The sequence below is a fragment of the Lepisma saccharinum genome, chromosome 4, assembly GCF_977018435.1.
Source record: "Lepisma saccharinum chromosome 4, izLepSacc3.1, whole genome shotgun sequence".
Lineage (NCBI taxonomy): Eukaryota > Metazoa > Arthropoda > Insecta > Zygentoma > Lepismatidae > Lepisma > Lepisma saccharinum.
Genome location: NC_139232.1, coordinates 37,127,484 through 37,150,527, shown reverse-complemented (window position 1 = coordinate 37,150,527; position 23,044 = coordinate 37,127,484). Strand labels below are relative to the sequence as shown.

Below are 23,044 nucleotides of genomic sequence, written 5' to 3'. Positions count from 1 at the left end.
GCGCATTCTGCACACACATAAGTTTCACCCATATCATATTTCCCTCCATCAGGAACTTCACGGGAATGATTTTGTGGACCGTGTTCGGTTTTGCACATGGTTGTTACGACACGACACACCCGATTTGTCACGTATCCTCTTCACTGACGAGGCAACTTTTACCAATCATGGAAATGTCAACCTAAGGAACATGCACTATTGGTCGGTGACAAATCCCACCCTTCCTAAAACACTCACTATATTACCGAGTTTCTATTAAAAACTTAAAACTCAAGTGATGTCATAACATTGTTGAGACTTGTGTTTTTAATCTACGAAAATATAACCCAGTCAAACATGAGCATAATTAAAATTCTTGCAAGACATGGGGCACATCGAGTATCTGAGCGATGCTCGCTGAGCAAGATTTTAGCTTGTTGAGCGGACAGATCATTCACTTGACGCTGTGTGCTCATTCATCAAAATATCAGTGCCTTTGAATAATCTGTGATCAATGTGGCTGCGTCGAGTGGACAAGATTTCAACCATAAGACAACTAGCCGTGCCCCTTTTCGGCTGGCACAACGCGAGAGCTTTCGCATTGTGTTGACATAGTTGCAAACTTCACAGAGAAGTGACTAATTCTGACCGATTTGTAATACTCGTTGGAGAAGTAATTCGCAAGAAAGATACTTTCCTGCATACTTGGCAAGAACGAACGTAATATCTTCCCCAAATTTATATAACCAATTAGATAGATGCGTCTAAAGAGTCGTCCAGACGTTTTTGTTATCGATTTCTTCCGTAAGAAAAGACACACGCACACAGACACTCATGTGTTGCAACTGACGTTGACAACATTGAACACATTTTCTGAACAAAAGAATTGCCTAAATATCAAAGGGATTCATTGAATTCTAAAAATTGTAGATCTACAGTTCATTTAGCAGATAATCGTATTTCAGTTGTTAGTAACACCGATTGTTGATGTATTGTCTTCCGTGCTGGGGTTGCAAATTAAAAACAAAGGAAGGCGAGAATACCGTGATCGACTCGATGTCTTTAATTGTTCAGTGTTTTTCTTTTTAGTGAAATGAAAGTGTCCGATGGTGTGTGAAAGGAAGGGTAGTTAGTAAAGATGAGTCAGATTAGAGCGTTATTACATACACCATTTTCCAAGGTACTGTACGATATTAAATTAAAAGTTAAACAACTTGGCTGTCCCATGCCAGATTTAAACATCAATTCTATTTAAAAATATCAAAAGAATGGTAAAGGTGACAGGCGTCGAAATTTTAATGGTCACATTTATTTCCTAGAAACTCTGGCCGACCTCCGCATAGCTTGCTACGACGCCAGGGATTGCGGGTTCGAATCTCTGCCTGGGCATTGGTGTTCTTTGTGAGTGTTCACTCATCCTTATCTTAGCAATTAGCCAAAGGTAGTACAAATGCGAAGTAAAATAAACCAATCTTAGGAACTCTGAATTTTTGTCTGCAATTTTAATAAACAAAGTTCCATTAAAATTACCTCTTTCATTAGATTTCTATGACATATGCTAGCGAAAATTTTTCGATTTCTTGATCACGTTGGCACTACCCATCATAAAGTCCGTGTGTTTATTATATCCCCATCGGCAACCCTTTCATGAAACTTAACACTGGCAACAATAGCCAAACCGCTCCCGATAAGCACATGCACTCAGATGTTGTTGCCACATTTTCTTTACATTTCTTGTGTTGCAATGCGGAGCAGGTGGGTGCGTGTGCCTCTCATTATTTTTGCGCCATAACCAGGTGCGGGGTTGATTTTGTTAACTTGTTGTGTTATGGTGCTGTGTTGTTGCTTTGTTATAGTGTTGTGCTTTTAGTTTTATTATTAGACTTTGCTTTTGATATTAGCATGTGAAGACCGTGGGTTCCAAACCAGGTTCCTTTAGCAAACGTTGTTGCGCAGAATTTAACTGACGAAAGTGACCCCCAGCCAAGTACTAGCAGCAGCAGTACCAGAGTGCTGAGGAAAAGAAAGAAAATTCGGAACAAACAAGATTAAGAATTTGTATGCAGTGTGCATGAATATGTCTCCTGGAAAAATTTAGGAAGAGGACCAATATCGGAGACAGCAAATATTTTGAAATTAGACAGGAAAACAGTGCGAAAGATCACAGAAAGAGGCCCAGTTACACCAAAGAAGCCTGGTAATAAAAAGAAAAAAATTCATAATGTGGACAAGTTTGTTTGCGATTTTGTTAGGTGAGAGATTTACAATTTCTTTTCCAAAGGACGCGCACCAAGTGTTTATGAATTATTAACAAAACTTAAACTAATATCAGATTTCCCTAACAAACAAACGACGCTTCGAGAGCTTCTGAAGAAACTTGGATATTATTTTCGTCGGCTGAAGAAAATAAATGCAATAATGGAGTCAACAAGAATTGTTGCTTGGCGGTAACGTTACATCCACAAATTTAACAAGTTGAGATCAGAAGGCTGCCAGATTATTTATTTAGATGAAACTTGGTTCGACACTCACGACATTGTCAAAAAAGGGTGGGACGATGGTACTTGCAACTGTATTTTGAAGTTGCCGTCAGCGCGAGGAAAACTCATCATGGTGTTTCATGCTGGGAGCAGTGAGGGGTGGGTCCCAAATTGTTTGTATCTTTCAGCTAAGAACATTGGATAGTCACGACGAAATGACCGCACAAGTGTTTGAAAATTGGTTTACCAATAATCTGCTGCCAAATTTGCCAAGTGATAAGAAGTGTATCATAATTTGCGATAATGCAAGGTATCACTCACGGCTGCTAGTGAAAATCCCAACTATGAAGACAAAACTGCAGGATATTATTTCTTCATGGAGAGGCACGACATTCCAGTACCGAAACCTGTTCCTTTAAAAGCCCTTTCATTAGAAATTATTAAATTGGCAAATATTACTAAAAAGTACGTAGTGGATGACTTGCAGCGTCACGTGGACATGAAGTGTTGTAACTCCTTCCCTACCATTGCATATTTAATCCCATAGAACTGGTGGGCCAAGTTAAAATCATATGTGAGGAAAAACAATGCATCTCCTACTCTAAGTGCCAGTGTATGCCAACTGATGCATGATGGAACAGAGGCAACTGATGCCCAGGTTTGGTTGTCCTGTATTCAACACACCATCAAAATTGAGAGAAAATATATTAACCACGACACGGATAGTAACCAGGAGAGATTAGCATTTCACGTGATAGACAGCGATCACGATGATGATGAGTGAAATAAATTTGTTAACTATATATGTATATTTTGAATAATATACAAGGTGTCCATAAAGTCTCTCTACAACTTCAATCTTTTATTCCAAACACATAAGAAGAGATAATTAAATGAAATTTGTCACATAGTAGCAGTATATATTGAAGTTTTTTTTTTTCATAATTTAATAAACCTCAATATGGGCACCATTGGTTGCACGAAGGACGTCAATGTGAAAATCGATTTCGCGCCATGTCCGCTCTAGCATAGCCTCATCAATGGTGGCAATGGCATCAGTGATCCTTTGTTTGAGGTCAGTAATGTTCCGTACATTTGTTCGATACACAGTGTCTTTAACATAGCCCCATAGAAAGAAATCTAGGGGCATTATATCTGGTGACCAAGGTGGCTAGGGAATAGGGCCATCCCGTCCAATCTACCTACCGGGAAATGTTTGGTCCAGGAAGTCACAAAAATTTAATCCTCAATGTGGTGGTGCACCATCCTGTTGGTAAAGGATGGTTGGTTGAAGGTGAGCCAGTTGTGGTGTCACATATTCAGTCAAAAGGTCAAGGTAAACATTTGCAGTAATTGTTTGCTCCACAAAGAAAAATTGACCAATGATTCGATTGAACATCAATCCACACCACCCATTCACCTTTGGACTGTCTCATTTGAGGTCCATTGTCACATGGGGGGTTTCTGAGTCCCAGATTCTTGCATTGTACATGTTCAGTTTACCGGAAACATGAAATGTTGCCTCACCAGTAAAACACACACTGTTGAGGAACATTGCATCCTCCGATATTCGATGAAGCATGTCCACTGCAAATGTTTTGCGTTTTGGTTTATCATTGGGCTCGATGGCGTGCAACAGTTACACTTTATATGCAATCAATCGCAGGTTGTAGTGTAGGACTTTGTATACTGTTGATCGTGGTAGCTGTAACTGTCTGGCAGCAGTGGATTTCTTTGGAGAATTAACAAAGGCTTGTCTTACACGTTTGATATCTTCCTCTGATACTCGTTTTCTTCCACTTCTTGCTTTATTCAAAATTTTACCGGTCTCCATGAATTTCCTGTGCCATTCACGAATTGATGGACGTGCTGGTGGTTTTTTCCCATACCTAGTCCTGAAGTTTCGCTGAGTCTGAGTGTCAGATTTTGTTTCAATGAACCACGCCACACATTGTGCCTTTTCTTGCGGAGTAGCCATTTTTCTTTCGAGGACCTCTCTTTCTTCACAATGTTACCGGAAATACACAAATTGACTATTAGTACAAAATTTAATAGTAAATGAGTACAATAAAAAAAAAATCACTCAAATATCTCATCATTTGCATTTGTAGTGAATTTTTGAAGTTGTAAAGGGATTTTATGGACACCCGGTATTTTTCGAGGAGAGAAGTTAGGGGTATTCAGTGTAAATATGAGGATTTATAATGTGCCTCTTTCCTGTCTTTATTAATATTGTCCTTTTTAATATTTGTCTGTATTTATTTTCTCTTTCCATATTCTTTAATTTGTTTGTTTCTCTTTCTTTTTCTTTACCCTTTCTTTCTGCTTTTTCTCTTTATCTCTTCTTCAATTTGGCAACATGGCTTTCCTACTCCAGTTTGTTTGCTTCTACTCAAGAGAAAACTGCCCGCTTGGGTGTTTCTTTTAACAAAGAGCACTGCTCCCTTTGTTAAGCGCTGGGGATATAGTGAACGTGCAGACTATGCTGGCTGGCAGCCACCACTGGTATTAACTATTACACCATCCAGGAAGAGTAGAATCAAACTGTTGGACAAATATTTTAGAAAGAATATGTTAACCGAAATATTAAATAGCTTTGGATTCAGTCAACTATTCCGTGACCCAGTTATCTCTGGAGCAAGGCAGTACATAGCGTCAGAGTAGGGGAGGAAATCGAATGGGCAGAGCGAAGCAGTACATGCTGCTGTGAAGGTTGGTAACTGCAGTCGCTTTCCCCTTCGTCTCACGGGTTCATTGGTGGAGGCTTCTTGCACCACTACTTGCGCAGAGACTTGTTTTTGTTTGCCTGCTCCAAAGATAAGTGAGACAGGGTATAAAGCAATACAAAATGAATGTTAGGATACATTACTGCTAGGGGAAAAATGTATTTTATTTTTAAAATATATACTTTTAAACATAACCTGATAAAAACTAGTTTTAGCCCTCCCCCCAGTAGTCTGATTGTTGGATACACCAAAGTATGTGTGTCCTCAGGGAATGCAATCCTGAAAACTGATCACAAAGCAACAGTATTAACTATTACAGCCTCCAGGAAGAGTAGAATCAAACTGTTGGACAAATATTTTAGAAAGAATATGTTAACAGAAATGTTAAATAGCTTTGGATTCAGTCAACAATTCTGTGACACAGTTATATCTGGAGCAAGGCAACTATTCCAAAGTGCAGCTATTATACATAGGTGCTTCTTTTGAATGTCTATATGGTTGTTTTGTGTTTTTATTCAGAAGTAGCGTAAAAGTAGCAAGTAGTGAACAGGAGTATCATAGTCTTTGGTAAATGTAGCTGTAGCTAAGCTACTTTTAAAAATGTACCATTCTGATCACTGCCCATGAACATAATTAGTTTTTATAATTAATGAAATTAGTTTCCTTTGTATGACAGCTGGTGAATTTTAAGCTGTATTCCAGGGTGTCTACCTGTCAAGAAAGTGAAGAAATCTATAAATAAAATGAAATATAACTTATTTTTACGTATGTTCAGTGAGTATGTGTTGAGTGATTGACAACGTTTCAAGGACCACTGTCCCCTTCTTCAGGTCGGTTTATCGGCTTCACGGTTGCCCACGAAGCTTCATCGACGGCAAGGATTAGGTTTACATGGATAGGATAAAATATTGGTATTCCATCACAACTGACCTGTTCTTTTTAAAAAAATCACTATGTAAAATTTTCCTACTATTAAAATCAATCTGTTACAACTTATTAAAAAATAATCCCTCCAGCCATTTTCCGCTCACATGTTGACAGTCAATGGCTTCCTTGCGAATGCATTCATGGGCAACCATGAAGCCAATAAACTGACCTGAAGAAGGGGACAGTGGTCCTTGGAACGTTGTCAATCACTCAACACATACTCACTGAACGTAAGTAAAAATAAGTTATATTTAATTTTATTTATAGTACATAAAGTGAGTAAGTCGATGATGGTAACCTGAAAAATGAAAGTGAAGAAATAAACAGGTATTTCAAGAAGGTCAAGAAATTATGCTTGTGGTCAAGATTTTTTGCTATTTTTTCAGTATAGTGAATTTACATTGTTATATACCTGTTTTTGGATTTGGTAAAATTAAATATTTGGAAATCAAAAATTGTATTGAGTTGTGGTTAAAATTTCTTCACTTTGTTTCTTAAGAATTACATTCTTGTATATGTGAAGTTCTTAATTTCCAACTGTACCTACCAAGGGGGTGATTAAATAAATGTTAAGAAAAACTAAAAAAGGTAAAGAAAATAAGAAGAAAGGTGAAGAGAAAGTCATGAATTTGGGATTTATTATTTTGGTAAGACACCCTGTATTCTTATCACTGGTTTAAAGTTTAAGAATATTTTCATTTCAGCACAGTGCTGCTAACATAACATCTCTACTCCACCTGAAGCCAAGGACTGGAAGATTTGCAATTTAACCCTCGAACACTAGCATGTTCCCTTATTAGTGTAACTACCATTACGTAAATTTTATGTATATGATGCAATCGATTTTCAACACAACCTCTACATCATGAAAACAAAATGACGATTGTTTTTGAACATTATTTTGTTTATTTTCCTTATATTGGGGCTTTCTTCTTCATTCTAAAATGCATAAACATACATAAATTAGGATGGGCATATGTAAAGGATATATGAGTTTCACAAACATGTATTCTCTCCCTCTTCCCCCCCCCCCCCCTTCTCCTGATTTCCTTTTGTATTTCTGTCCCCATTTCTTTTTGCGGGTGTTCATTTTCTTATTTATCCTTTTCACACTTTTCTCCTCTACTTGTGCCCTCCTCTCTCACACACATATACACATGCACGTACACATAATCCTTTCATAAATTCTTCTAATCAAATTTCCCATCTGAATTCTCTCTATTCACTCCACTCTAAAAATTCTGTTATTATTTTACATCTTATTTTTTGCAGCATCTCGACCATTTATTGAATCGATTAAATTGATAAACAGACACTCGTAAAGGAACAATGGGTGCTAGATTGATATTATTATTATCTTTCTATATTTTACTTCGCATTTATGCTACTTTTGGCTAATCGCAACGATGAGGATAAAATTCATGAAGGGACACTCGTAAACAATCATACCCAGGCCTGGACTCAAACCTGGGAATTTCAGCACAGAGATCAAAAGCCGATGGCTTACCATGCTTGGGCACAGCCGCGGCCAATTATTATTATGAGTGATAATTATTATTAATGATATTGTCTTAAGTAGTGTATTTTACCACCATATTATTTCATACAATCATCAAACAGATGAAAATTAAAATGTTAAGATACCTGCCTACGTTTTTTTTTTTTTAGCTTGCAATATAAACCCCTACTGCACGAAGCCAAATTGTTGGAATAGGAAACAGAACCAAGTTAACATATCTTTACTGTGGTTTTTGTGGGTTAACTGTGAGTTTACTCTTACTCGCAAGTAAATCAATGTTGGTGCACACGGGAATCAAGCTGTCAACAGACAATCTGGAAAGTTAATCATGCCAGATGACTCAATACTGCAAAGCTCATAATGCATTTGTACATACAGCACATTAAGCATCTCCCTGATAATTACAGAAAGCATGTTGAAAATGTGATTCGAAGAAATGCACTTTATCTCCATCTTGAAAGCTGCATCTGTTCATGATCACTGATGAAAGAGCATATTAACTCCAGGCGAACCTTACTTATAATCCTTTAAGCTAGAAGTGTCAACTACAAATTTAAATGCAGAAGTATGAAAACCTCATCTCTAGGGTAGCTGAATCGATAACTGAGCCACAAAAGATATGTGATATTCCAACACAAGAACTGCATTGCATGCTAAGTGATGAAAATAATCCAGACTTTCTTAAAATACTACTCCTACTCTCTCATACTCATGGCCATGTGCACGAACGAAGATCAAATTTTAAACTCGGATCGGGAAAGGATCACTGGAAAATTCCATTGCACGAAGACGGTTCAACATTTGATCGCGATCTAGGAACATCAAAACGAGTTTATCTTCTGATCGGCCATTCGCGACCGTTTTGGTGTCTGATCCTGGTTCACGATACTGACTCTTCGACTGTAGGCAGTTCTTTTTTAATATAAAAAGAGCAGAAAGTGATATCGAGGGCGTGCAAACGCTAGAGATGTTGGATGTACAATGCTGATAATTCGAGAACTATGTAAACTAAAAACTGCCAAAATAATGATAATAATAATTTGTGCTTCTGTGGTGCAAAGTCGTAATGTTTATAAATACTGTACTTTCTATCCCAGAACACAAAACATATATAAATGTCATATATTACGTGCAAGGTAAATTAGAACACAGCAATGTTTACGATATTGCTACATGGTGTTGGAAATATGATTGTATAAATTTACGAAAATACATGTTACTCGCTATTTACACGTCACGACAATATAAATATATAAGAATTAAGAAATGAAAAATCAAATACTTACCACAGTACAGTAATAATAGAAATAATAATAATATATATCTTTATTTGAGCGGGCGAGGTTCAGCGTACTATGTTCCCTCAAAATCGAATGCATTTCGTAAGGCATTAAAGTCCTGTAGAAGAAGGTTCCATGCTTTCTCCTCCTCCTTTTGTGTTGTGCCGTCAGTTCTTTTTTAATATTATTATATTGTTACACTCCACTACAATCTTGTACCTTGTACATATTGACAAGGTTGATTAGTACATCTCTCAAATTCAGAGAAGTTTGCAGCCCGAATTATTTTCTTCTCCTACATGTTGATACTTTAACACATCACATTACTCTATGGAGTTCATGATTGTCATTTGTTTTAACCAACCAATCAGGTATAGCCTTACAAATTAATCTCGGATCAGTTGAACGGAATCTCCTGAACGTCGTTTTTCGTTGGTGCAATGCAAATCTTTAAACCAAGTTCATTTAGAGTGGATTAAAATTGATCTCGTTCATCTGAACTTCGAAATAATCGGCGTTGGTGCATGCAGCCATCACTGTACTTGGAGTGTTTTAAAGTCTACTTTTTGCACAGAAGGCTAATTGGGGCTGGACCAAAAATTTAAAGTTGGATCTGAACCACTTTATTGCATCCACTGGATATGGGAGACTGGACCTTTTCATTGCATGGCAACAGGGTGGGTGAGGGTGGACAAGCACCCACCCAAACAAATTCAAGACATAAGTTTAAGAATATATGAATGCTTCAATAAGAAGAAGTATATTCTTGTCTTGATTCCATGCACAAATTATTTCAAAAGTTTCGCTCATTCGCTGTTTTTGGATTTACATTAGATTACTGAGTGCAATAAGGAAAATATTTGGAAAATAAGTTGATGAATAATAGCGGTCAAATTTTTCTCTTATTTAAAACTTGAAACATGATCCAGTTAATACTTCTGTGGCTAGAAGTAGTGCAATACAGTGTATATGGCAAACCTAAGTGCACGTTTTCTGAGGTGGGGAGTACAAAATCATATAGAATGGAACAAATATCTTAAAACAACCAAACACATAAATAAAAACACCTTTTTCGCGTTACTTCCATATACGAGGTGCATGCAAGTTATAACACCACCCTTTTTTTTTTTCCAGGACTGGAAGCAGATAGAAACATGCGGTTTGTTGTACAATACACGGGCACTCGTTGTCCATGCGTGACAGAGATGGTAGAACTCTAGCAGCAGCGGCCAGAGTGAGGACTGTTTTGGATACTTAAAATGGTGACATTTTCATTACAAGAGCAGCGTGTAATCATTCATTTTCTCCATTTGCTTGGTGTGACACCAATTGAAATTCATCGCCAGTTGTGTGAGACATGTGGTGATGGTGTCATGGATGTCACAATCGATGAAAAGAAAGTCCCATTCATGCTGTCATCACGCATCAGTATTGCCTGGCAACATGTCACGTGCGCAGCCTTGTGGTCATCCATCAGCATTTGTGGCACCCACCTGGAGGACACTTTTCTCATTTTCAGGTCTTCATGCAGGATTGTGTGCACAGATCCCTTGGAAATGCCAACTTTGGAGGCGATGTGTTCCACACTCATTCGGCAATCCTCCAAAACAACTTTCTCCACTCCCTCGATCATGTCGTCAGACCGGCTTGTGCGAGGCCGAGATTGTCTTGGTTTGTTGTCACACGACGTTCTGCATTTTTTGAACTGTCACATCCACTAACGCACATTAGACACATCCATGACACCATCACCACATGTCTCACTCAACTGGCGATGAATTTCAATCAGTGTCACACCACGCAAATGGAGAAAACGAATGATTACACGCTGCTCTTGTAATGAAAACATTGCCATTTTAAGTATCCAAAACAGTCCTCACTCTGGCCGCTGCCACTAGAGTTCTATGTGCTGTACAGTGCTGCCATCTCTATAACGCATGGACAACGAGTGCCCACATATTGTACAACAAGCCGCATGTTTCTATCTGCTTCCAGTCCTGCAAAAAAAAAAATGAGGTGTTATATCTTGAATGCACCTCGTAATATGAAAAAAAAATTGATCTATGATAAGGCTTCCTTATCCTAGTGTTTTGGCCCATAGATATCTCATTTCGATTGTGTGATAATCAGAGGGTGCCAGCTTCATACAAATATATTGGGGGGGGGGAGATTGATAACAATATTTTGGCAATGTTGATAATTGTCAGTAAATGAAATTTTTCCAAGAGTTTTAATATGCTATGAACAAGAGAAGAATTGCTACGTAATTACCATGATCAAATTTGATGAATTTTTTGGTCTAAATTACTTCCCACAATATACGAGTAGTATGTACAAGTATTTGCTTTCCCAAGCGCTATGCATATTTCTATTGAAACCTATCGAGAAATCTCTTTTCCTGAATTGGCCAGATGAAGATTCATTACAGTAAGTAATCACTTCTGTAATACAAGTTTCAATATTCATATTGCTCAAATTCTTTGACGTTTAACATTTTTCAGTGACATCTTGTGTGAAAATTCTTGTTTTTATGCTGAGAAAGTTCATGCAGAATGAACAAAAACTCTGCATTCCTTGTGTGTTTTAAAATATTCACCATAAGACATTAATTAAATGCAAAGATTCATATGCACTTATCAATTTGGAAAAACCTCAAGAGGCAAGTAAAAGGATATTTCATTAACCCTCATCCAGGAAGCAGAACTCTTTCCAGTTAAAAAAAGTCATAATATTCTAACTGGATCATTAATTTTGAATTATGGACAAAACAAAAATAAATCTTCACTGTTGTTGGTGTTTACATACCTTCTGTATAAGTACACACAGCATGTGTCTTGTACAGTGGTCGGAAGTAGCACGCTACTTGTAGCGTCGCTACTGTAGCTAACTACAAAATTTGTAGTGGTAGCTGTAGCGACACTACATTTTTAAAATTGTAGTTGTAGCGGTAGCGAAGCTACAAAATTCCTGTAGTTGTAGCGAAAATTTCGCTACAGCTACATTTTTCCTCAGCATTTTGAGGTAATTTTTTAATGTAGCAAACGGCGTCAAAAATAAATGACAATATTGCTTACTTTTGCAAGAGACTCAAAAAGACAAAGTCCATTACATGCAAATACAGATAATCTAGATTATAAATATCTTTATATCGCAGATTATAAATAGCTGCGTAATTTATTTCATTAGCATCTGAATAATTCTAATATCCAGATAACTAATTGGCCTATATGAATATATTCAGGCTAATAGCCATTTATTTTAGCTGCATCGCTATTTTGGGGAGAATCATGCCGCATTTGCTACACCGCCAGGAACAAATGCCCCGTTTGTGCCACCCCTGGAACAAATCCTGTGGATATTGATGGCGTAACAGACAGCAAAATATCGATAATTACTGTGTAAAACACAACTTACAGTGTAAAAACGGGCGATCCATTTTCTACTAATCTGACAAAGCAATAGTGCCAGCAATCAATGGTTCAGTACGTTAACAGCATTGATAATTGTCAGTGTATAGGATCACACCGGCAGGCAATTATTGTTACAAGAACGATTGTTTCTGGAATTACAATTATTTTGGTCATGATATTTGTTCGCAAATTTGAAAATTACAATATGTTTAGAACACTCGGGTTTACACATCAGTTTCCTCAATATATTTTATCATATTGTAAAAAAAACGTACAAGTTATTGACTTTCCTGCAGAAATGACATTTTTTTGTTAAAATACACAGTTTTCAAATTTATGTATTTTTCCTACTTTTGCGTCCCTTTCCTGTAACGTTTTCTAATCATGGCAATGAGGATGCATTGTTTATTTAGTTATTTTCTTATCTAAGGCCGTTTTCTGCCACTTTTGGCTAATTGTGAGAATGGGGAAGAATGATGAGGGGAATGGAGGAGCAGGAGGATCCCATCTTCCCAACTAGGAGTCTTTCCTAGTGTTTGTTTTGAGTCCAGTTTATGCACAAATCAGCTGATCGAGACTGATACGAACCACCATGTGCCCTCCACCAGGTATCGAACCTGGGGCAATTTGAATACAAGGTGACAATTATAATTTCCACTGTGTCTTCGGGGAAGCATTTTCAACAGCAAGACTTACGTAAAGCATTGTTCCACCTGTTTCTCATTTATACCATTAGAAGCATCCCCCAGATATCCTCAAGGTTTGAGCAAATATCCGCCATCCCCCAAATAACATTCTGTTTAAGTTAAGAAGATTAAATTGCTACATATCACATTTTTATCTTATTCCCATTTTGTGCAACACGTTCTAGTTAATTTCGATACATGTGATATTCTTCCAATTAATTTTAAAAAGAAGTCTGTCACATAAATATTTTTCAAATGACAATCAGAACATCACGGATACGTGTAAAACCTAGTTTTTTGAATTGATATGCCACTTACAAAGCTACTTTATTCTCAAACACTTTATTAAAATTATATAACTGAAGTAACACTGCTATAAAAATTATAGAATGAAGGGAATCATGGTAATAAATAACAGAATCTATTTTTCAGTAAGTACAACTATCATACTAGGGCTTCTTTTGAATAGCCATATAGTTGTTTAAGTTTTTAATACAGAAGTAGCGCAAAAGTAGCGAAGTTGCGAGTAGCGAACAGGAGTAGCGTAGTGAGCTACTTTTTGGTAAATGTAGTTGTAGCTGTAGCGAAGCTACATTTTGGAAGAGTAGCTGTAGTTGTAGCGAAGCTACTTATAAAATGTAGCGTTCTGATCACTGGTCTTGTATCGTAAGAAGAAACAAGGTATTTTGTTTTGTAAAGGACATTAATAGTGGAAAAGGAAGGTTGTTGAAACTTGCGCAACTGTAAATGTCGAACTTTGACATAACTTGCTTTCTAAAATGCTGAAATTACAGTTTTTTAGTTTTTGTTTTAAGTAATGTGGACTGGACCTACAGTTTAAAGTGGAATCCTAACCACTATGTGCCTCCACTGGGTATGATAAAATTACATCTAAAATATTTTTGTTTCGAGGTGGCTTTCCTCCATGTAGCGCGAAGCCTTCACTATCTCCTACGGCGGCGCTGATTTCACAAATATGACTACTTCTTGTAACCTAATAACTTACACTGCCTTTTGCAGTGGGAAAGAATTTCTTCCATATGTTTCATAATTTTCGCATGAAATTACTGTTATTTGTTACGTTCGTTCATCTTATAAAGTAGAATGCTGAAACTTCCTTCTCAACTTAAAGGGACAAGTCAAAGCGTAGTACACAGTGAGAAATAAAAGCATGGACATTCAGATACAATGAAAGGAAGGGGGACTTAAATGAGAGAGAAGTAGGACTGACACAGGAAGACTGAAGAAATGATAGGAGAAAACTCTGAGCAGCAGCAGATCTTTGAGTGGTCAATACAGGCGTATAGCCAGAGGGAGGGCTAAGGGGGCTGAAGGCCCCTGAAATCCTAGAAATATATAATTTAAATAGTGTAAAGTGGCAATTAATTTTACTTCTTTAGCAGGATTAAAGATCTTGTATAATGAGTATTTATAGACTGAGGAATTGTAGCTTTCCTGGCGACGTGATTCGAACAAGTGTTCTCGGGTTACCAGCCAGGTTAAGTCAATGTTGGCTTCCAACGTTTCGAGCGCATACATTGATCTCATCATCAGAGAATATAGAATTGGAGACCAGTGTAGTGTTAAATATATGACTATTATGGGGCAGAGTTTGAACTTTGTCTTCTTATTGGCTCGCTCAGGATCCTGGTGTTCTTATTGGCTGGAGCTTTGTTTTTACGGAGAAACGAGTTCCAGGAGTGACTGAGCTGGAATCCCACGTCCCTGTTAAGATTGGTGCTTTCCCGTGATATAGCTATGGCTTCTGTTACTCGTCGGTCCCAATAACCGGCACATTTGGCTTTAATTTGATGTCAGAAAATCCCTCTGTGTCCGTCTGTGATGCTGTGTTCTGCAAATCCTGACTTTTCTGGTTGGGATAATCTGATGTTCTTTGCATCGTTGTTCAATGCTGTATCCTGTTTTGGCCTATATATGGTGTTCCACACTTGCTCCAGATTTATTCGTCATAATGTATGTGTTAACACAACTGAGAATTAGAAAAAAGTTTTAACCTTAATTCCTGACAATCAACAGCTTCTAGGGGGAGAGGGGGTGCAGAAGTGTGTTTCTCAGAGTATTCATCAAATTTCTTTTTGAAATGTTCTATCAACGGCCTATGTTCAGCCAACAAAAAAAATAAAGAAAAAAGGTATTCGAACCCGTATCTTTCATGCCTGAAGGAAATAAGGATACCAGCATGAAACCAACTGCTCTATAATACCTTACTAACAATATGCCTTTAAAAACACGTTGATGTTCATGAAAACATCCACCTTCCTGTTTTAATGTGGTTTATAGTTTCTAAGTTCATGGAATTGAAAACCTTTCACTGCAGCGTTTTTCATTAACTTTGACCAACTCGAAATTGAGTACTGTCAGCTTGAGCTGAAGTGCAATGTTGTTATCTTTATGAATTTGCGACTTGCCTACCTCTGCAGTGACAAGTGGATATTAATAGCAAAATTTTCATTGGAAACTTCTACAACCATCATAGAGTTAGGCAACACACATAACGCCTTGAACAGAAGTGAGTATTTCATAATCTAGGTGTCCCATATTTATTGATTGTGACTGTACATTATATAGTCATTAATGCTATGAATACTCCCAGAGATATTTATTTTTCTCATTCCAGCAAGTTGGATGAAAAGGACTTTACAGTAGATCCTCTTGACGTGAGGACTCTAGAGAGAGATGTAGATATCTTCCCTGGACCTGAGGAAGTTATTCAATATAAATCAAAGGATGCAAAGGAAAGTATCATAAATTTTACCCATTCAAGAAAATGTAAAGATGATTCAGTATCCAAAGGTTGCCAATTCAATAAGGCATTCAGACAGACAACAGAGACTAATAGCAATTCTAAAGTTAATGAAGATATTCGCTTATATAAATGTAACCATTGCAACAAAACCTTCACTGAAAGAATTCTCTTGATCAAACATTTCAGACTCCATGAGGATCTTAGTCCTCTCAAATCTAAATCATCAAATGAGGCAGTCAATCAGAAAGTAAATTTGAATGCAAATGTTAAAATTCATGATAATATTTGGCCCTTCGTTACTACTCGGCCCAATAAATCTTTCACCCATAAAAGTTATTTAACCTCTAATGCATTAAACCATGAAGGTAAATATTTAATTGAATGTAATCAATGTGGCAGAGCATTCAAGATGAAAGCAGATTTGAAAAGTAACAATAACAAATCTCCCCTTTGTAATCATTGCAGTAAGGCATCTACAGACAAAAGTCAGTTAACAATTCCCAATGTTTTCCAACCTTTCATCTGTACTCACTGCAACAGAGCATTTCAACACAGATCTAGTTTGACCTCTCATTCACGAATTCATGATGGTATTCGGCCTTTTGTGTGTATGCACTGTAACAAAGCATTCACACGCAAAAGCGATTTGACATCACATTTACTAATTCATGATGGTATTCGGCCTTTTGTGTGTATGCACTGTAACAAAGCATTCACACGCAAAAGCGATTTGACATCACATTTACGAATTCATGATGGTATTCGGCCTTTTGTGTGTACTCACTGCAACAAAGCCTTCACACATAAATATAACTTGACCTCTCATTTACGAATTCATGATACTATTTGGCCTTTTGTGTGTGCTCACTGCAACAAAGCATTTAAACAGAAATCTAGTTTGACCTCTCATTTAAAAATTCATGATGGTATTCAGCCTTTTGTGTGTACTCACTGCAACAAAGCCTTCACACATAAATATCACTTGACCTCTCATTTACGAATTCATGATGCTATTTGGCCTTTTGTGTGTACTCACTGCAACAAAGCATTCAAACGCAAAGGTGAGTTGACCTCTCATTTACAAATTCATGATGGTATTCGGCGTTTTGTGTGTACTCACTGCAACAAAGCATTTACACACAAATCTAGTTTGACCTCTCATTTAAAAATTCATGATGCTATTTGGCCTTTTATGTGTACACACTGTAACAAAACCTTCACACAGAAATCTCGCTTGACCTCTCATTTACTAATTCATGATGGTATTCGGCCTTTTGTGTGTAATCAGTGTAACAAAGCATTCACACACAAAAGCGTTTTGACATCACATTTACGAATTCATGATGGTATTCGGCCTTTTGTGTGTACTCACTGCAACAAAGCCTTCACACATAAATATCACTTGTCCTCTCATTTACGAATTCATGATGATATTCGGCCATTTGTGTGTACTCACTGCAACAAAGCATTTAAACAGAAATCTAGTTTGACCTCTCATTTAAAAATTCATGATGCTATTTGGCCTTTTATGTGTACTCACTGTAACAAAACCTTCACACAGAAATCTCGCTTGACCTCTCATTTACTAATTCATGATGGTATTCGGCCTTTTGTGTGTACTCACTGCAACAAAGCATTCACACTCAAATGCAACTTGATCTCTCATTTAAACATTCATGATGATATTCGGCCATTTGTGTGTACTCACTGCAACAAAGCATTTACACAGAAATCTAGTTTGACCTCTCATTTAAAAATTCATGATGCTATTTGGCCTTTTATGTGTACACACTGTAACAAAACCTTCACACTGAAATCTCGCTTGACCTCTCATTTACTAATTCATGATGGTATTCGGCCTTTTGTGTGTAATCACTGTAACAAAGCATTCACACACAAAAGCTATTTGACATCACATTTACGAATTCATGATGGTATTCGGCCTTTTGTGTGTACTCACTGCAACAAAGCATTCACACACAAAAGCTATTTGACATCACATTTACGAATTCATGATGGTATTCGGCCTTTTGTGTGTACTCACTGCAACAAAGCATTTACACACAAGTCTAATTTGACCTCTCATTTAAACAGTCATGTTGATATTCGGCCATTTGTGTGTAGTCACTGTAACAAAGCATTCACACTCAAAAGCACTTTGACATCACATTTACGAATTCATGATGGTATTCGGCCTTTTGTGTGTACTCACTCCAACAAAGCCTACACACACAAATCTAGTTTGACCTCTCATTTACAAATTCATGATGGTATTCAGCCTTTTGTGTGTACTCACTGCAACAAAGCATTCACACGAAAATCTAGATTGACCTCTCATTTACAAATTCATGATGGTATTCAGCCTTTTGTGTGTACTCACTGCAACAAAACATTTACAGACAAATTTAATTTGACCTCTCATTTAAACATTCATGATGATATTCGGCCTTTTGTGTGTACCTTCTGCAACAAAACATTTACATACAAATCTAGTTTGACCTCTCATTTAAACATTCATGATGGTATTCGGCCTTTTGTGTGTACTCACTGCAACAAAACATTTACATACAAATCTAGTTTGACCTCTCATTTAAACATTCATGATGGTATTCGGCCTTTTGTGTGTAATCACTGTAACAAAGCCTTCAAACACAAAAGCAATTTGACATCACATTTACGAATTCATGATGGTATTCGGCCTTTTGTGTGTACTCATGCAACAAAGCATTTACACACAAATATAGTTTGACCTCTCATTTAAACATTCATGATGATATTCGGCCTTTTGTGTGTACTCACTGCAACAAAGCATTCACATGCAAAAGCAACTTGATCTCTCATTTAAACATTCATGATGATAATCAGCCATTTGTGTGTACTCACTGTAACAAAGCATTCACACGCAAAAGCGATTTGACATCACATTTACGAATTCATGATGGTATTCGCCTTTTGTGTGTACTCACTGCATCAAAGCATTTACATGCAAATCTGGTTTGACCTCTCATTTACTAATTCATGATGGTATTCAGCATTTTGTGTGTAATCGTTGCAAGAAAGCATTCAAAACTAGAAAAAACTTGTTTTGTCATTTACAAATCCATGAAGGTGTATCTTCAGTGGAATAAATAAAAAATGCATCGAACATTGTTTTTACTGGAAATCACTACAAAAGTAAGTGACATTGTTTCTATTTTTATGGCAAGACAGAAATAAGTAGGTTAATCGTTTTAGAGATAATTTCCTTTTCAATGGAAGATGGAGATTTCAAAGTACTGTTATATATTTTCTTGGTACTATAAATTTAATATGAGACTACAGGGAAAGTGTAACATGAGAATGAAGGAGAAAGTGTCACAAGAAATGTTGTCACAGATATATCTCTTGTTATATTTAATTTTGTTTGTCTAAAATACAATTTAATATCAGCACAAGAATATTTGTTACTTGTCAAATGTAATTTAGTATCCATTTACTCAAGTCTTTAGAATTAATATTATTCTTTGTTTAATTTCAATGAAATAAACCCAGACCATAATAATACACCACTTGTCCTTTCCTTTCTTGCAAGGTACAACCATATATTCACACACTGTGTGTCATTTTCTTTCAACATAGTATAGAATTGAATAGCATTGTGTCCAACATAGTATAGAATTGAATAGCATTGTGTCCCTGTGATTTTTTTGATAACAATAGGCAACAAATTTAAACAAAAGTTTTGCTCCTGAAATGTAAACAACTAATTCTTGTAGATTTTGAGCTGCTGAATGCTAAAGTGACAATGAGAATTTTATAATTGGCTACCATTTATGACGGATATGCAATAGTTGCTGTTATAATTTAGCCATATGTATTTCTACATATATTTGTTTTTGTTTGCTTCTCCCGGTGTTGCTTTGCCTATCACTTGTATAGCCGCTGAGGATTATTTATAGGTTTCGTGACCCACTTTCCCTGGTTCCTTTTCTCCATCGATGTGATTGCCTGATGGAAACGTTCTCCATGCTCATCACTAACCATGCCAGAGATATCAGGTAGGATATCTAAGTGGGAATGGAGCATGTGTATCTTGATGGTCATATGACATTCAAGTTTCTGGTACAGAAGGAACATGTTCTCAATCAGTTGTTTGTAGTTTTCTGCCCCAACATTTCTGAGGAAGTTTAGTCCAAAACTTTCCTCTCATCACCCTGTAGTAATTTACACTGTCAAACATATCATCATTGAAGAGGTTTCAGATCTGAGGACCAACAAAAACTCACTCTTTAATTCTACTCTCACTAAGAGTTTATCCTTCAGTTACTTGAAAGCTAGACTGGTGTGGTCAATGGCTTCAACATAGTTCTTCATCAGACCGAGTTTTATGTGTAGGGGCAGTAGCACAATTTCTCCAGATATTTTCTTGCAAACCAATCTCTCTTCTCATTGTGCAATGTCCTTATTCGGCTGTCCCACTCACATGGAAGACATCAGTATTTAGTGTATCTTAGCTCCGATCCATTATCACAACCACTACAGGGTTCCCACACACCTGGCAAACCTGGAAATCTCATGGATAAACATCTAATTGGTCAATGAGTCCCAATGAAGTACATCTGAAGGACTATAATATGCTCCTTGTTGATGATAACAATTACAATAGACACCCGATAGTTACAACTTTAATAATTTGGTTTACCCTTCCTGCTTTGCAGATATAGTTCTTGGGTATATGTTTATTTTACATTATAGATTAATTATTATTGTGTCCATTTGTAAACTTCTATTTCTAAATACTAGTATGAAAATATTTGTTCCATGTTAGATAAGTTTGAAATGTGTTCTTGTGTGTTGCAATACAGTTTGAAAATATGATTAACTGCAACAAATATGTGCAGCCTTAGTCCTGAATTATATTCACACAGGGATGCCATTATATTCTTCAATTAGTTTTGTTATTCTTATTAGTATCAGAAAGTGAACTGATATGATTTTTTTTCCAGTTTTGATCAATTAATCAATTACTGATATAAAATATACTGATTCAGATAACCAAAAAATCAATGGGTCCAGTAAGAATGATTCTTGCAGAACATAAATGGTTATTTCTCATCCTTAATTACTGTCTGTGACAAATTTATTCAATGGGTTTAGTTTTAAATAAAGAACTATGTATTTCATAGTGATGGGACATATTAATTGGTACTCTGTTGGTATTGACCACTATAAGCATATTGGTTTATTAGTATAATTATCGATTGTTTTACTGATCTGACATATCTATAAATATCTCACAATTTAGTGCAATATTGTGCCATTTGGTTATTTTTTTATGGATGTACATGTAATCCCCATTCTGTAATATTTAAGAAGTAAATGTCTAAATATGCAGCTCTTTTTGCATTGCAAAAGCTTGGTTGATCTGCTAACATGCATTTGTTAAGGAGATAAATGAACAAATTGGAATTTTATATCGGGTTGATAGATTATCAGGATCGGTAAATTTTATTCTGGTACTTTCCCTTTATCTGCCAAAATTTCATACCGGGCCATCCATAGTATTTAGACATTTCCTTTACAAAAACATGACATTCAAATTGTATAAGAATAATAACAAAATGGCAGAATATTACACTAAATTACAGATTATTTACAAATATACTGTAATGAATGTTTATTAGGCAAAACTGTACCTTAAACATAATTTATATTAACTTATAACTAGGGAATGGAACTTTATGTGCTAAAAAACTCAGAAATATTTATTTTTTATGTGTCATAAATGTTAAAAATATGTGATGAAAACAGGAAAATATGTGACAAAAATAAAAATAAAAAACATTTGGTAACAATACAAAATATTACTTGCATTTTAAACACCTGAAATCAGTTTCTATATGCTTACCTCTTAGCGAGCTATTTTTTGGGAGAGTTGCAGTGGATCACCATAGTTTTTTTTTTCAAATTCTCCATTGTAAATCTGTGACAATTATCTCTAAAAAGCATCTTATATTGTGAGAAAGAGTGCTCCATGTCACAAAAACAATTCTTGCATATATGAGGCACGAATTGTCACTAACGCTGAAGTTTTCCAAAGCTTCCTCTTCCTCTACTTTACCTTCCAAAACACGTGCAATTTAGCACAAAGTTTGAAAACCTTGTTTTTTTTTTCAAAAATGTCTGTACATTTAGACATTAGCACTTGTGCATTAGATCCAGTGAGTTCTTTCAATTTCGTTTCTACTGTACGGACTTCACCCACGGAAGCTGCCAAAGTGTTCGCGAATGATTCAAGCTTTCGTATGGAATTAGAGAGAGAATGTACAGGTTTGTTGAGATGTATGCCAATTCAACTTTTAAGGAGGGATCCTTCAACAGTTCTTGCAGAATTTCTATAGACTTCTATATGCGTCTTCTTTGTCGAGATCATTTACAACAGATACATTTTTTTAAAGAAGTTCTGGGCATAATATATGAAAGAGGTGTGGAGAATAAACATTTTTCCTTTGAGGATTTCGAGGTAGCTGAAGTCAATGAGCGATTTTATGCATTTAAAATGAAAATTCGCAAAATATGTATTTACATATGAAAAACTGGAAAATATGTTATTTTATGTAAAATAAAATTTGCTGTGTTGACATTTAAGGCTATGATCAGAATTTTGGCAAAAACGAGGGTCTCTATCTTATCGCAGAAAAAAAACATTTATTTACCTAAATTTCCGTTCCCTACTTATAACTTCATTCATGATGGTTGTGGTTAACGTGGTTTAAGATTTACTTACGTGAAATTTCGTATTTGCACGTTGCACAGTTGCTATTTCAGATTTAATTTTGAAGGCTCACTGCCTTCATTCAGTAAGGGTGCGGCATCTGGAGCAGAGATTGTAGCATGTCAGTTCTTTATTAGTTCCCTGGTGGCAGTAGTTGCATTTTCCCCCATTTTGCAGTGCTGGGATGTTTCCTGGCTTGCATTGTCTGCTGTGCTCTCTGCGTTCTGTTGTCAAGTAGCATTGCTGGGTGTTGGTTGGGGCTGGGCTGTCTGCTGTGTTGTGTTGCTCAGTGTGACGTAGTTCCTGTTCTTCACTTGGTTGGAGGGGTCGAGCGGGTGCACTGCATCTTTTCTTTATGTGGCCTGGGATTTTTTGGAGTACCTAGGGAAACAAATGCCCAAAAATCATCCAACTCCTCTTCCTTCCTCTTTGCCTCCATTCTGATCTTTCCAGTCTCTCTTAACTCTGCCCACTTGATGCCTGTATACCCTTTTTATAACCACTTTTGAGCTTAAC

General features: G+C 36.5%; 1 protein-coding gene across 2 annotated transcripts in view; it reads left to right on the top strand.

Annotated features, from left to right (window-relative positions):
- The window catches only part of LOC145986422 (uncharacterized), an 87,708-nt gene extending 66,140 nt beyond the window's left edge, over positions 1-21,568 (top strand). For both annotated transcript variants that reach the window (XM_083120419.1, XM_083120420.1), the window contains exon 4: positions 15,646-21,568. In XM_083120419.1, the coding sequence (XP_082976545.1) occupies positions 15,646-18,523 (2,878 nt within the window). In that variant the 3' untranslated portion in view covers positions 18,524-21,568. The remainder of the gene's footprint in view (positions 1-15,645) is intronic.
- Positions 21,569-23,044: the final 1,476 nt, after the last annotated feature.